The sequence below is a fragment of the Malaclemys terrapin genome, chromosome 2 (genome assembly GCF_027887155.1).
Source record: "Malaclemys terrapin pileata isolate rMalTer1 chromosome 2, rMalTer1.hap1, whole genome shotgun sequence".
In the NCBI taxonomy this organism is placed as follows: Eukaryota; Metazoa; Chordata; order Testudines; family Emydidae; genus Malaclemys; species Malaclemys terrapin.
The window spans coordinates 70,045,112-70,058,634 of record NC_071506.1 but is presented as its reverse complement, the minus strand read 5'-3'; the positions used below and the strand labels follow the sequence as shown (position 1 = coordinate 70,058,634).

Genomic DNA, 13,523 nt, shown 5'->3' with positions numbered 1-13,523 from the left:
TTCTCTGTCACTGACAAAATATCAACTACTCTGAAGGCGACAACAACAAAAAATTGAACAAAAACAGTCATAGTCCTCCCAAATTAAATTGCAGATTGCAAAATGTCAGGAAATATATATCATCACTGGAAATAGGGCATCATTCGCTGCACCAATGAGATTTGATTGATGGGAAGAACATTTACTGATGTGGCTATTAAGAGATTTTCCAGTGCTTTCCCAAAATTCACACAGAAGTTGGGTTGTGCAACGCGCACCAAATTCCAACCAGAAAAAGCATGGATTGTATGCATTTGTGAAGCAGTGTACAGATGGGGTTTAAGTGAGCTCACAGATGCACACAACAATTAAATATAGTAATGGAAAAATATTCCCTTTTGCTCATAGTCGGATGGATCACAAATTTACAGCATGGCTTTTTATTCTGAACACTCTGCTGCATTCATTGCATACTCCAAATGGTGAGGAAAAAAGGATGGTCACAGAGACTATTCCAATTTTCTTTTCTATTTTCATCCTACCTTCCTCTGAATATGTCTCCTTTACTTATTTTCCCAGTATTTATTTTAAAGGGAAATTAACAAGACAAAAATGCCAAAAGTTTTTGTTAGACTACAGCTACGAAATAAAAAATAGAAGGAACGTATATTTGACTTGTAATATTTGGTTCCTGTTCTAAGAGCAGTTTTGACTTCAGTAAAGACCCAATTTTGATCCTATTGAAATTAACGAGGGCTACAGGAGGACTGTTTGGTTTCACACCATGACACCTTTCAAATAAGTTCACTATAGCAATGTAAAATGTACAAGTTCTTAGCTTAAAAATTGAAGTAAGTATAAAATATAAATCTGGCCAATGAAGGCTCACATGCCTGATTCTTTCCTATATTAAATCAGTAAAGGGCCTGAGTCTAATCTCGTTTATGCTGATGTAAACTAGTAAACAATTTTGTGAAGACAATAAAGTGAAACCAGTGGAAAACCAATGTAAGAACAGACCCATGCTAATGGCATTCAAGCTACTCCTGATTTACTCTGATGTCAATGAGAGTATAATCACCCCCACATGTCTGAGAAACAGCTGGAAAAAGGAGTTTAGAATGAAAAATGAGAGAAAAATGACTAAAACCTATTTCCCCTTTTCCCTAGGATCTGTGCTGTGAAACAGATACAGCAAAAGTGCCACGCTAATATGAATACCACAAAAATTGTACACAAAAATTACTAGCCACTTCACAACAAGGATTTAATAGCTTAGATTAATAACTGAGCTTTGTCGTGAGGTCTCACAATCTGACTTCTTTATTTTATAAAACATATTACAGAACATTTCCTAGTACACTATGAAGTATTGCCATTAACCATTAAAACTGAACTACATTAATCTACTAAATGAACAAGGTATGGCCCATTATGATGGATTTAGCCCTTGCTTTTGTTTTTGTTGGCTCATTTGGTAACTCACAATATTTAATATTCTGCAATGTCTCTGAAGTAACAATTCCAAGTTAGGCCTTTACACTACAGTTTGATCAGCATGGTGAATCATTGTTTCCACATGATTCTCAATGCAGAACTGGGGTCTTAGGGAGGTTCTACTGTAACATGTAGGGCTTTCTATCCGTTCTTTGATTGTCCAGAGAAAGAAAACCACCTGTTATTTTGTTTTCCCACTGTGCAATAGATGCACTTGGAAAGCTCAGTCTGGTTATTACTATTCTAAAATACACTTCATTTTCAATATAAGAAATATCTCTGGAACCAATAAATCTATAAAATTACTATGAATTCTTTAAGTGTGTACACTATATTACTCTTTGAATGAATGTGATTCCTAATGTGCCTGCATTCAAGGCATTATGCTGGGGGGAAACGGTTGCTAACAATTATTTAAAAAATGTAAGCACTTGGGTCCCGATTCTGCAAAGACTTACACCCATGCTTAACTTTAAGCATGCAAGTTCTTCCATAAAAGTAATCTGGAATACTCAGATGCTTAAAGTTAAGCATGGGTGTAAGTGTTTGCAAGATCAGGATCTTATGCTACCCTTGACGCTGTTTGAGACACACACACAAAGACACAGTCCTTGCCCTGAGCAACTTGCAAACTAAAGAAAGAAAGAGAAGAACACTGCAATGATACAATATCTGCAGCCGTGTAACAATGCAACAGCTAGAGCTATTCAGTGTGTCGTTTTTTATTTCAGAAGGTCATGCTAGCCATTGGCCTTGTTCTGCAAGCAGATTGTTCTGTATTTAGATTTGAAGATGTTTGGGGTAGGGGTTTGTCTGGTAAGCATGCTGCCAATCAACTGCATTATCTACATAACTGATGCAGTCGTCATCATCATCTTCATCAATATCCAAGAATGGACAGATGACATAGTTTGTGTTTTCGGGTTTTGTTAAAAACAACAACAGTATTTGAACTTCAAACATTTCAAGCAAGTGTCATTTTTTTGTTTTCTTTCAAGGCACTGTGTGCATATGCCATTTTGTCTAAACAGGTGGGAAAAACACCAAAACATTCAACAGAATGCTTGGCAAGCAGCAGTGATGAGGATAAAGATAGACTGTACTGTGTGCTTCTACCTCTCTGAGTGGCAGCAGTGGTGATGGTTGTAAAACAGAGAAAATTTCTGACAGGACCTGCTATATGCACTTGCATTGTGATAGAGAATATGGGCCTGACCCAACTTCCAATGACCCAACTTCCGTTTGCTTCAGTGGGAGTTGGATTGGGCCCTATGCTGCGAGATTGCGATGCAATGCCTGATTCTTTTATTTGGGTTGAGGACTGTATCTGTATCATTTCTGTATTTCAGGGGCCTAGCGTAGCAGCATCCCAGGTGGTTTTATCTAGAAACCAGCTCCAAACCTGTGAATATCACAGTAATAGTACCTATTTTCAAAAAAAACCCAAAACAAAACAAAAAAAACATTGTAAAGGTTTCCAGGATGGCCACTATATTTTGTATGTAGTTGGTTGCAAATTAATTGAGGGAACTTGGAATCCAAATTAATTTGGACTGAAAGTAAACCCAGTCCATCATGAGATAATTTTTATAGTTCTATCTGGTCGATCCACACTGTACATTAATTGTCGCTGTACTACTTTTCTGGCTAAGAGCACTGCTAAAAGTATAATGTGAATTTCCCCCCCTTCCTTTATTTAGCTCAGGCTACTCACCTTCCTTTCCCCCTGAAACTTAGAAATGCAGACATTTTTCCAACATAGTTGAAGATATTCCAAATTCACCAAAAAAAAAAAAAAATGAAACTTGCTATTTTTTTTAAAACAAATGTAATTTTCCACTTAAGTATTGGATATGTTTAATGAAAAATGACCCATTTTCAAGGCAAAAGGGCAAATGCTTACTAAGAAATTAACAAAGTTTTAGAAACCAAGACAAAATTTGGCAGACATGAAATACTAGAAACAGCACTGGGAAATGACTTTTGTAAAAATAAACTGTTCAGATATATTTACAGATATGCACTTTCAGCTACTCTTTGAGAAGAAATCCTGCCGCTGCCTCTGCAGACACAGAGTAACCTGAATGCAACAGAACCGGTGCAGATCCATCCACCCATATCACTCACATCAGCAAGGTATGCCATTGTGCAATGGTGGGACAATACTTAAAGGCCATGCAGGAGATAAATACCTTTGCAAGTCATGGAGCTCTGATCTGCAGTGGTGCTGTCTGTACTGCTTTATTTATTATTTTTTGGCAAATGGACAGGGTGTAGGAGCAGGGCCCAGGGATCTGGAGCTACACAGTCCCAAATTAAGCCCCTCACACAAAAATTTTCAGGTGTGGCACCTATGTGTATTGCTGAGAACAAATAAAGGAAATAATTAACAGTTGTGTCAAATGAATCTATTGCTGTTATAGATTATTTGTGCACAAATGCAATATATAGTAGATAGAATCCTTAGGATCTTTTAGACAATTTGAAAAATACATAAGATGTGCAAATACTTAAATGTTCCCGTAGCAAATATCTGTCACAAAAATTCAGGAACATTTAAAAATAGTTGTAGGTATTTTTTAAAAATCACTTGAGTTGCGGTATATTAAAATAAAGATAGTTCCCCTTATTGGAGATACAGTTTCCTAGAGAGTCTATTTCCATATTTTCCTCTAAGAGCCCGATTTGCTAAAAGTAATAAATCGCTAAAACCATATAAAAAAGGGTTGTGTGTGGTTTTGGCCACTGACTCAGTTTGAAGGTTACTTGCCTCTGTTCTGGCAAGAAGCTAATTCTGATTCTTCTGTCACATGTTTTGTAGCACTGGGCTGTCACTGTCCGATTGAAAGTCTGGCAAAAGTGGAGGCAGGCAGATGACAAGGTATGCAGATGATTTTCTTTTAGGCTGCTAGTCCTGGGGCTGAGAAAGGAATAAACTGTGTGCCCCAAGTGTCTCTGAGTGTTGTACTATTATGTTCAATCCCACTCAAGCCTACCATGATTTGGCAAACATGAAGCAGGTGTAGAATAGAAAATCTTTGGGTTTTGCGTGGTCCCTTTATTGCTCTTTGCTGGCAAGAAAGGTCTGTTACTGAGTTCAGCCAAAGGCTGGGGCAGCAATTTAATTCAAGCATTGGCATCAACCTCCCTCTCAACACGACAGTAAACCTCTACTGAAGTCTGGCGTAAGAAGCTCTCTGTGGCTAATGTCAGAAATGGATCTGTCAACTAGGAAAGAATCCACTCTTTCCTCTGGGCTCCTGGTAAATACTTCTCTGGGCTGACTGACGTCTAGCTGGGTGGGTATGAACATGGCCCCACATTAGAATATCTGCGTAGTGGAATCCCCCAACATCAATTTCAGTACCCTGGCTGTGACAAATGGAAATCAGACTCAGCAAAATAGGAGAGTCCACTTTGCAGGAGCGCAGAGCTCAGAACACCTAAGGAGGTGTTACACCAGCTACTGGAAAGAAGGGATTTCACACAAAAGAATACCAAATCGCCTATGCGATTGTGGAGAGCAGGAGGTCCAATGAACATTGTAGGCCAACAGATGTGGAAACTCCTTCCAGCCAGATTGAGCCTGATGTCTAAATAGGACAGTGATGGACATATTAGAATGAGATAGATAGATAGATAGATAGATAGATAGATAGATCCTGAAGGCCCACGCCAAGTATAAATATAATATTTTATGTATTATTTTAGTACATGTCTTGTCTTACACCAACAGTTTCCTCCTGACCAGATTGTATAACTATAACCATTCATCTTCTCTTTAGGGCAAGGATATGTATTTGTACAATTTCTAGTACAATGGGGCTGCAATACAAATAATAAACAAAAATGCTTCTCCTATTCCCATGAAGGAGGTCACAGAAATGTATCTTGACTAGTTGCATCAGCAATGTGGTTCTATGTAATGTCACATAAAATAAGGCTACTAAATCATAATGGTAACTCTTGTGAATCACAAAGAACAGTGAGACATCTCAGACCAAACTGAAAACATGACTCCAGTGAAACCCACACAAGAAGCTACTCTTATTAGGTGGCCTTCAGTCTTAAAGAGTCTTGTCCGAAGTATCTCCAAACACAAAGGGTTTGGCTTTCCTCTCACTTACACCAGTAAAAATCAGAATTAACTCCACTGAAGTCAGTAGAGTTACTCTACAACTGCTGTAAGAAAGATCATAAGCAGACATAATGAATATGCTGCTGCTCCACCTTTCTTATAAAACCTCTGTTAATCAGCTGATTTTTATCAATTATTTGAATGGTTGCTTACCACAGGTTTCAAGATAAGGAAAAATCCTTCATTAACAGACCCAGCTCCATTACCTACCAAAAAATTATTTGATTTGGTCTTTCCTCCTCCCTCCACCCTTCCATGTACTTTGGATCCAGTTATGAAGATAATCAAAACCTAATTCCTGCAATTTTTTTTTCAGAAGCAGTTAGTATGTTACTATTTTTTTCTGTCTCTCTTCAAAAGAGCATGCAAACAGAAGCCTCCTTTTGAGATTTAATGCAGTCACTACCATGAAAGACAGTTTATGCACACATTTCAGTAGCTAGCACACCCTCCAGGTTCTTGGACTACCCTACCTTGGCAGCCAGACTCTGCGGTTTGCTGGAGAGGATCTCTGCTGCTTCCCTGCAGCGGGTGGAAAGGTTCAGGATAGCAGCAGCTGCTGCTATGTGGGTGTCTTCACTACATTGACCGTAGCTATAAGAGTTGGCATGACAAGGGCTCTGTGTGTGGGCGCTAGCACTAGGCAGTCGATTAGAAAATTTCACTGGATGTGAAAAATGCTTTGCTGTTGAAGAGAGATTTGATTAGCAATTGCATGTATGTGGTTTCCCCCATTAAACAGATTCATTTTTCAGGTTATAATTTCATACATTAAGTTATGTGAAGAATACATTAAAAACAGCCCTTTTTCTATTGGTTACTTGGGACTGCTCTAAAAAAAATAGGCTCAGGGATCAAATTATTTGATTTTTGTCACCTTTAGTATTTACATTTTTACCATAAAAATTCAAAGGGATAAACTCTGTGGTTCTTACTCAGGTTTTACTCACTCCTGAGCAAAGACTGAGTAAAAATGAGCAGGGATCTCAAGATTTGACCCCAACATTGGTCTTGCAACTTACTTAACAAACATATTGGGGAAAATAATCAAATTCATAAGGATTTTCATTCTTAGAGCACCATTGTGTCAAAATAAGATGGAAGTGTGAAGGCTTAGGTAAAACAACATTAAGGCTATAGCCTGCTTGTCTTACTTCTGTGAGCAGCCCATTATTCAAATGGGATTACTTGGATGAGTAAGGTGAACAAGATTTATTGGAGAGGCTGGGGAAGTGGAATACAAACATTACCCCTTGGGGACATGTGCAGTATCATGTTAACGAAAATCCCAATTTTTAAATGTTAGACTTAAAAAATACAACCAAAGAATATTCAGAGCTAAGGTGGTACTTAATTCATCTTGTTGTTCCTCTTATAGCTGTTCTGGAATATTATGTAGGTACCAGACACAACGAACTCAATTAAGAATGAAGAGATTGCCTTACAGGTGAATAGAAAAGCTATTTTACATGTCAAAAATGGAGTACATGGTTCTATGTTTCTCCCCTATCACTAACATAGACTCTAAAGCAGAGCAGGGAGGTGCCCTTCTTTGCTCTGTGTTATATCATTGACTGTGATAGGGGAAACCTAGAACCATAAATTCAGGTCTTCACAAACAATAACAATGCATCCTTTCATCTGTAGCTCTTAAAGTGCTTTACAATGATGTGTAAAAGAGGAAACAATATTCAGCTGTATTTTAAACAAATACATATCTAGAACCTAAGCAAAAAAGAAGAAATAAGCAAAATCATAATTCTTTATCAGCATCATGAACATAAGAACATTGCTGCACTTAACCATGTGTTTGTTATGTAGCTGGGGATTGAACTACAGAAGTTGGGATCCAGCTATCAATCCCCAAGATTAAATTCCCTTTGGATTTAGTTTTTTCGCCCATTATACATTTGAGGGCTACATTAAAAGTTTAGGTCAAGATCCAAACTTCCCTAAAATTTTGGGATGCTTTGATTAAAAGTATAGGTCAGACCCAAAAGTCATATCATCCCCAAAACAATATTTCTTTTGTATACTGAATACAATTGAGCTCCGTGCTTGAATGTTTCTAAATATTGGATCCATCTAGTGAGAACTGAGACTGACAGCCCAATTCTGCTCTCCCTTATACCAGTGCAAATTACTGTAAAGCCGAGTGTCTGGAAAATCATACTATAAGTCTATGCTTTTTATCAGTTAGTTCAACTGATCTGAGTCACCGAACCTACTTAAACTAGAGTTTGATTTAAGGTGCTTCTTCCATGATCCACTTCAAAGATACCACCAAAAAAACCCCCATGTTATTAAATGAGCGTGTGCAAAATCCAAAGAGTACTAATAATGAATTTATAGATTCTTATTTGCTTAGGCTGCTGAACAAAACTCTACACAATTGCTTTATTATTCCAACCCTTCATGCATTCCCATGTCTACTATATTCATGCACTCTTACACTTTTGTTTTTGCATTGTAGTAGCAGTTGTGTATTGTGCAATCTTCGCAAGCATGATGTTAGAAAATTCAATTAATTATATGATGTTCTTTTGAAATTGTATAATGAATTTATTTGTATATATATGCAAACATTTCAAATATAAGCACTTCAAATGCAACTGTTAAATAGACTTGTACTTGTGCAAACAAATAACTAAAGGAGCATGTCCACTTCTGTGCACAAAATTAGAAATTGCTCATGCAAGTACCCAGTAACACACAAATCTGTTTGTGTTTGAGCATGCCTATTTTACAGGCCCAACTTAGGTTTCTACATTTGTAAATGTGGCCTTCAGATACTCCAATATAAATAGGCTTGGCAGGATTAGATTTTTATCAGTCAATGTCAGTAAACATCGTACAGACACAAAATGATGAAAAAATATTTCCATTGATAATAATTGAAATTTACAGATAGGCAAAGTAAGAAAAATGCTCCTTGAGAACTTATTAGAATTTGGTTTAAGGATATTTACTTTGTATATTTTGGCATGTGGTATTGACAGTTCGTGTTTGAACAGTTGTAAAGATTGAACTTTTTGAATCTCAACATCTACTGTCACTAAACAATTTTTGTCTGACCTCCCCTATTGTCCGACTCCCACATAATTTCCTGCCACTGTGAAAATGTGTATCAATAAAAATTGAAAAAATGTTTTTTAAAAAAATATCAATATTGTCTAAAAATATCAACATAAAAAATAAAAATCAAATTGTGCCATACCTAAATATATACATATAAGCTATTAATAATTTGAGAGCTAAAAACAGGGTCTTCTTTATTATTATTTTTTAATTGCTGCTTTTCTGTTTACCTTAACTATGCCTCTCCTTTGTTTTTTTTGGATTATGTGAGCTGTGTAACATTAGGTTATTTTTTTCCATCTTCACTTTCTTTGGTTATATTTGAATGATAGCAAACAAAACAAAAATTAAGAAATACTTTCATGGCCATTGTTTTGGATCCACATTCCTCTGAACCCAGCTCTCACACAAAAGAAACCCCCTTAGGATTCTACCATTGCCCTCACAGCAATGGCATCTTTTGCCAAGATTTTGTGCACACATTAAAATAGCTGTAACAATAGTGATGTTATTAAGGGTTGACGCAACAGAGCAAAAACTTATTGCAGTTATCTGAGCAGATCCTACAATGAAGAGGATCTATACATGTAATTACTCATAACAGTGTACTAAATTGTGATACCTTACTCACACTGAGTAGTAGCATATTGCACAAATAGTCCCTTTGGACACATCCTCAGCTGCTGCAAACTGGCATAGCTTTATGGATGTCAATGGAGCTATGCCAATTTATGCCAGTTCACGATCTGATCTCTAACTTAAATGGAACTACTCATGGTGGAATAGTACCACATGAATATGGGTATCACAATCTGGCCCAACAGGAAAGCGACAAGTCAAGTATTTTCTTTTTTACCATGGAATTGCTTTTAAAAGCATAATTAACAAATAAGATGTTGTAGTCACTCCAGCAGATTTTCAGGTATACTGATCACAACGGGTTAAAGACATTTGCTAGTGTGCATTATTTCCTGAAACAAGAAAACTCTCAGATAAATAATATTTTTCTTTCAAGAATGATGGGAGTTTCAAGCTTACATTCAAGGAACGGTGGGGTTTTTTGGCCTTGCACTGCTGGTGCCATTGTGCGTTTGCCAAAGACTTGTGCATCAAAGCTGGCATAGTCAAATGGTACTTTCCCAAACTTCTCTTGCTCTTTTGTCAGTGTGGCTCTGGGAGAGGTGGCTGGCTGTGCAGTTCGGTAATTGTACTGAGATAGCTCGAGCTGCTTTGCTAAGTTTGTCCTGCAGAGACTGCCAGAGGGAGAGTGAGAAAAACAGAAAGGACAAACAATAAGAACATCTTTTTCAGTACTTTGCATTGAAAGACAGGATATAGTGGGATGGCACCTGCCAAAATGGATATAAGTGAAGATCATAAGCATTGCCTTTATAGAAGCCTATTTTAGGGTGTAGACGTCAGTTACAAAAATGTATTTTGTGGCTGATCTAGTGGTCTAGCAATCCTGTAACTTACAAACAGAATTACAGTTCTGCTTATAGATTCACTACTGTAGGATGGTGTTTCCTTTCTTTAAAAAAGGACGAGATCATGCTTGGTCTTTTGCACATGAGTCAGCAGGGGCTTGTAGAGCTGTGGATAACTACCATCATTCTAGAGGTGGGCCTTCTTGGCAAATAAATATGATAGAGCATGGTCCAAAGTAATTGCTTCTGCTATTTGTGAGGAAAGAATAATTAACAATGTGTTATTCCATTTATCTACTGTGCAGTAACTACTTGTCTTCAATAATTTCCTAAGGACTTTTCATACGTAGAGTTAAGGCACGTGCAGTTGGCAGACACATTGACACAATATTCTGTAATGGCTCAGAAGGAGCCATTATAGCCAATCATGTCAATAATCCACAAATTAAAGTGCCCCCAAATAGGCCTGAATATAATAGGCCATGATGGTGCTGATGCCAATGATGTGCAAATTATGCAAGTCTACAGGATCAATAGGACTCTCAGACCAAATACAAGCTCAATGAGAGATTTTTTTGGTTAGGATTTTTTAAAGCACATTTTTGCTACTGTAGTATAAAACATAAATTAAACTGAATAACTGCATTACAGTAAAGTAACTGGATGGGTCAATCAGAAATCTGTTATAGAAGAGAAATAGAGCAATGAGAGTGCTTAGCCCACTTAAATACTACTACACTTACAATAGTTAGATGCTGCTGTGATTGCCAAGGGTTTCCTTTGCAAAGGATCTCAATATAAATCAGCATGGAATCCCATGCTGCAAAAACTGGGATGAGCTCACGAAGCAACAAGATCTTTAACCAATCCTCAGGAGCCAAAGCATTGCAGCAGAGGGACAATTTGGGAAAGCTTCTTAACAAGTAACTCCAATCTAATCAAAATAGGAGGCTGGTTAACACTAGGAAGGCACTCCAGAACCACCACTGAAATAATGGTTTTGTGTTGAAATAATATTTTTTAGATTTTATTACTCATCTTTCAAGGACATGCATGTAGTCATTTAATGTTAGTTGAACACACAGGGACTCGCTGAGTGTCCTTTGGTTATCACAAGTCATAATCAGTTTTGCTACCCACATTTTTGTATAGGGTCAGCCTGCTACAATGAACTAGGCTCCCTCAGTAGCTCAGAGTTAAAAGCTGTAAGGAACGAAATCCCTTACAAAATAAAGCACAGCATTTGGACAGAAATACCTGTGTGAGACATGTCATGTGAGACTCCTACCTGTGAACCTGAGCGTGGCACTGTCCAGTTTTAGGAGAATCATGCTGATTTTTTTCCTGGGACATTGCCAATTTTTCAGCTGCAGCAATTGGACAGCCAGAAAGACTGTTTAAAAAAAGAGTGGCATGATTTGAGTTACCAGAATATGAACTTATCTTTCAGTCCTAAAGGACCTTAGAGGATTTCATAAATTACAGATGGCTTCTCCTACCACTGAGTTGTAGCCACCGCTGAGATGAAATGTGGCAGCTGTTTAACAATGCACAGAAAAAAAAATACACACCAATTTAAGCCAAAAAGCAAAGAACGCTGGAGGGTGAAATTCAATGGGGTTCTCGAGGCTCATGCAGACCTTTCATGCCACTGTTATCTCAGAGTGTCACTGCATGTAGGAAGGCCATGGGTGGAGCAGCTGCATTGGGTGGCCTCCTCATTGGTGCTAAACAAGCCTGCACTGAGTGTGTTTGAAGCATGTCAAAGAATCTGTGACTACCAGGGTCCAATAGGCCCAACTCCACCTATCACCCCCTCCCCCCCCACACACAGTAGAAGTAGCAGCTGCTATTTCAGATCCAAATTTGGCTGTTTGGATCCAGATTTGGGGTCCATCCCATTATGCAGAGATGGGTCAGATGTGAAATTTGTATGCTTCTTGGGTGAAATGTTTGGAAGTTGAACCAGGCTAAAAGTTTTAGGCTGTTCAGATCAGAGGTTCTGGGCCAGGCAAATCTCTATTTAATTTTTTTTAAAAAAGGTCTATTTTGCCCTCAATGTCAGGTGAACTATTGAATAAACACTATTACAGATTGATAGGAAGGCGGACTTTGGCAGAAAATTTTTTTTAAAAATCTGGCGTATGATTGTGAAATAGGTACATATCCTGTCTCAAGTTATGTTGTCTCTTTGCTGCTGATTTCCAGTTTGCCTCAATTCCTATCCATTTATAATTAGCGGTACTGATTTATAATATAGTTGGTCTCAAAGGGGCTGTAAATGTGACCGGCGTTTTCAAACAAGAAAATGACTAGAAACATTTCCATTTCCTGTCCCCGACTCCATCCCCTTATTGTTTGTTTATCCACCTGTCGCATCTTGTCATAAACTGTCTTCGTTTTACTCTTATATACCATGACTAGCACAATCAGGCCCTGATCCATGATTTTGGCTTCTCCAGGCAACTGCAATATAACAGTAAAAATAACAAGCATGCACTATGTATGCATACAGCATGTAGGACAATGGGGCTCTGATTTTGGTTGGGGTGCACATCTATTTATTTAATAATATTTCATTTACATGATTAAGTTTCACATATATTTTGTTTCATTACTGTAGTTTTAAATCTCATCTCTGAATTAGGAATCATGGATTCTGTCATACCTGGTACTGGAGATAATATTTTTGATACTATTCTGAAATTTAATATTTAACACAATTGTGTAGATTAATTGCTTGATTATAAATAATATTAGCTATCGGTCAATCAGTGTTTGCAGTACATTATATTGTTCATATTCCTGAATTCCAAATATATGTGGCAATTTCCTCCTAGCTATATATTAATTTGAATGGATGCTAACTGATCTGGATTACCTTCTGTGTGTGTTGCGATTGCTGTTGACATGTCCTCTTCCAGTACATCCTGGAGTGGGGCACTTTAAAACATTTTCATGCATGGCAAGAACTAAACACAAAGAAAGAGTAAAGGGTAGCAACATACATATAGTAATCTCTCTCTCTCTCTCTCTCTCTCTCTCTCTAAGGAGCATTTTCTTCTAGCACCATAAAAAATTCTCAAGTGTGATGCACAAAAGCTTGTCTTCTGATTTTGTACCCTCTAGCTCAAATGAAACTTACAAATTCAGAAAAGATGGTGCTGAGAGGCCTATGCTATAGTCTCATGTTGTGTCATCCGATGGCCCCTGCCTGGTTTAAATCAGTGGGCGGGCAAGCTTTAAATGACGTCAGCACTTTTCACTCCTTATGCTGGAGTAAGAAGATGATACATGAGTGCAAAATCCATCTGTCCTGGACACACTCCTTTTGGCTCTAGCTCCACCCACTTTAGTTTGCATCCCTTACTCTCTTCTGCTCGGTATGTATGTAAATCCACCTT

General features: G+C 37.7%; 1 protein-coding gene across 2 annotated transcripts in view; it reads right to left on the bottom strand.

Annotated features, from left to right (window-relative positions):
* Nucleotides 1–13,523, bottom strand: part of ST18 (ST18 C2H2C-type zinc finger transcription factor) — an 85,324-nt gene that overhangs the window by 29,839 nt on the left and 41,962 nt on the right. Inside the window, exons 7-10 of one of the 2 annotated variants that reach the window (XM_054017121.1) lie at nt 13,001–13,091; nt 11,408–11,512; nt 9,731–9,936; nt 6,088–6,299 (exon numbers count right to left, since the gene is read on the bottom strand). In XM_054017121.1, the coding sequence (XP_053873096.1) occupies nt 6,088–6,299; nt 9,731–9,936; nt 11,408–11,512; nt 13,001–13,091 (614 nt within the window). Of the gene's footprint in view, nt 1–6,087; nt 6,300–9,730; nt 9,946–11,407; nt 11,513–13,000; nt 13,092–13,523 lie in introns of both variants that reach the window. The other variant, XM_054017120.1, reaches the window with a different exon arrangement.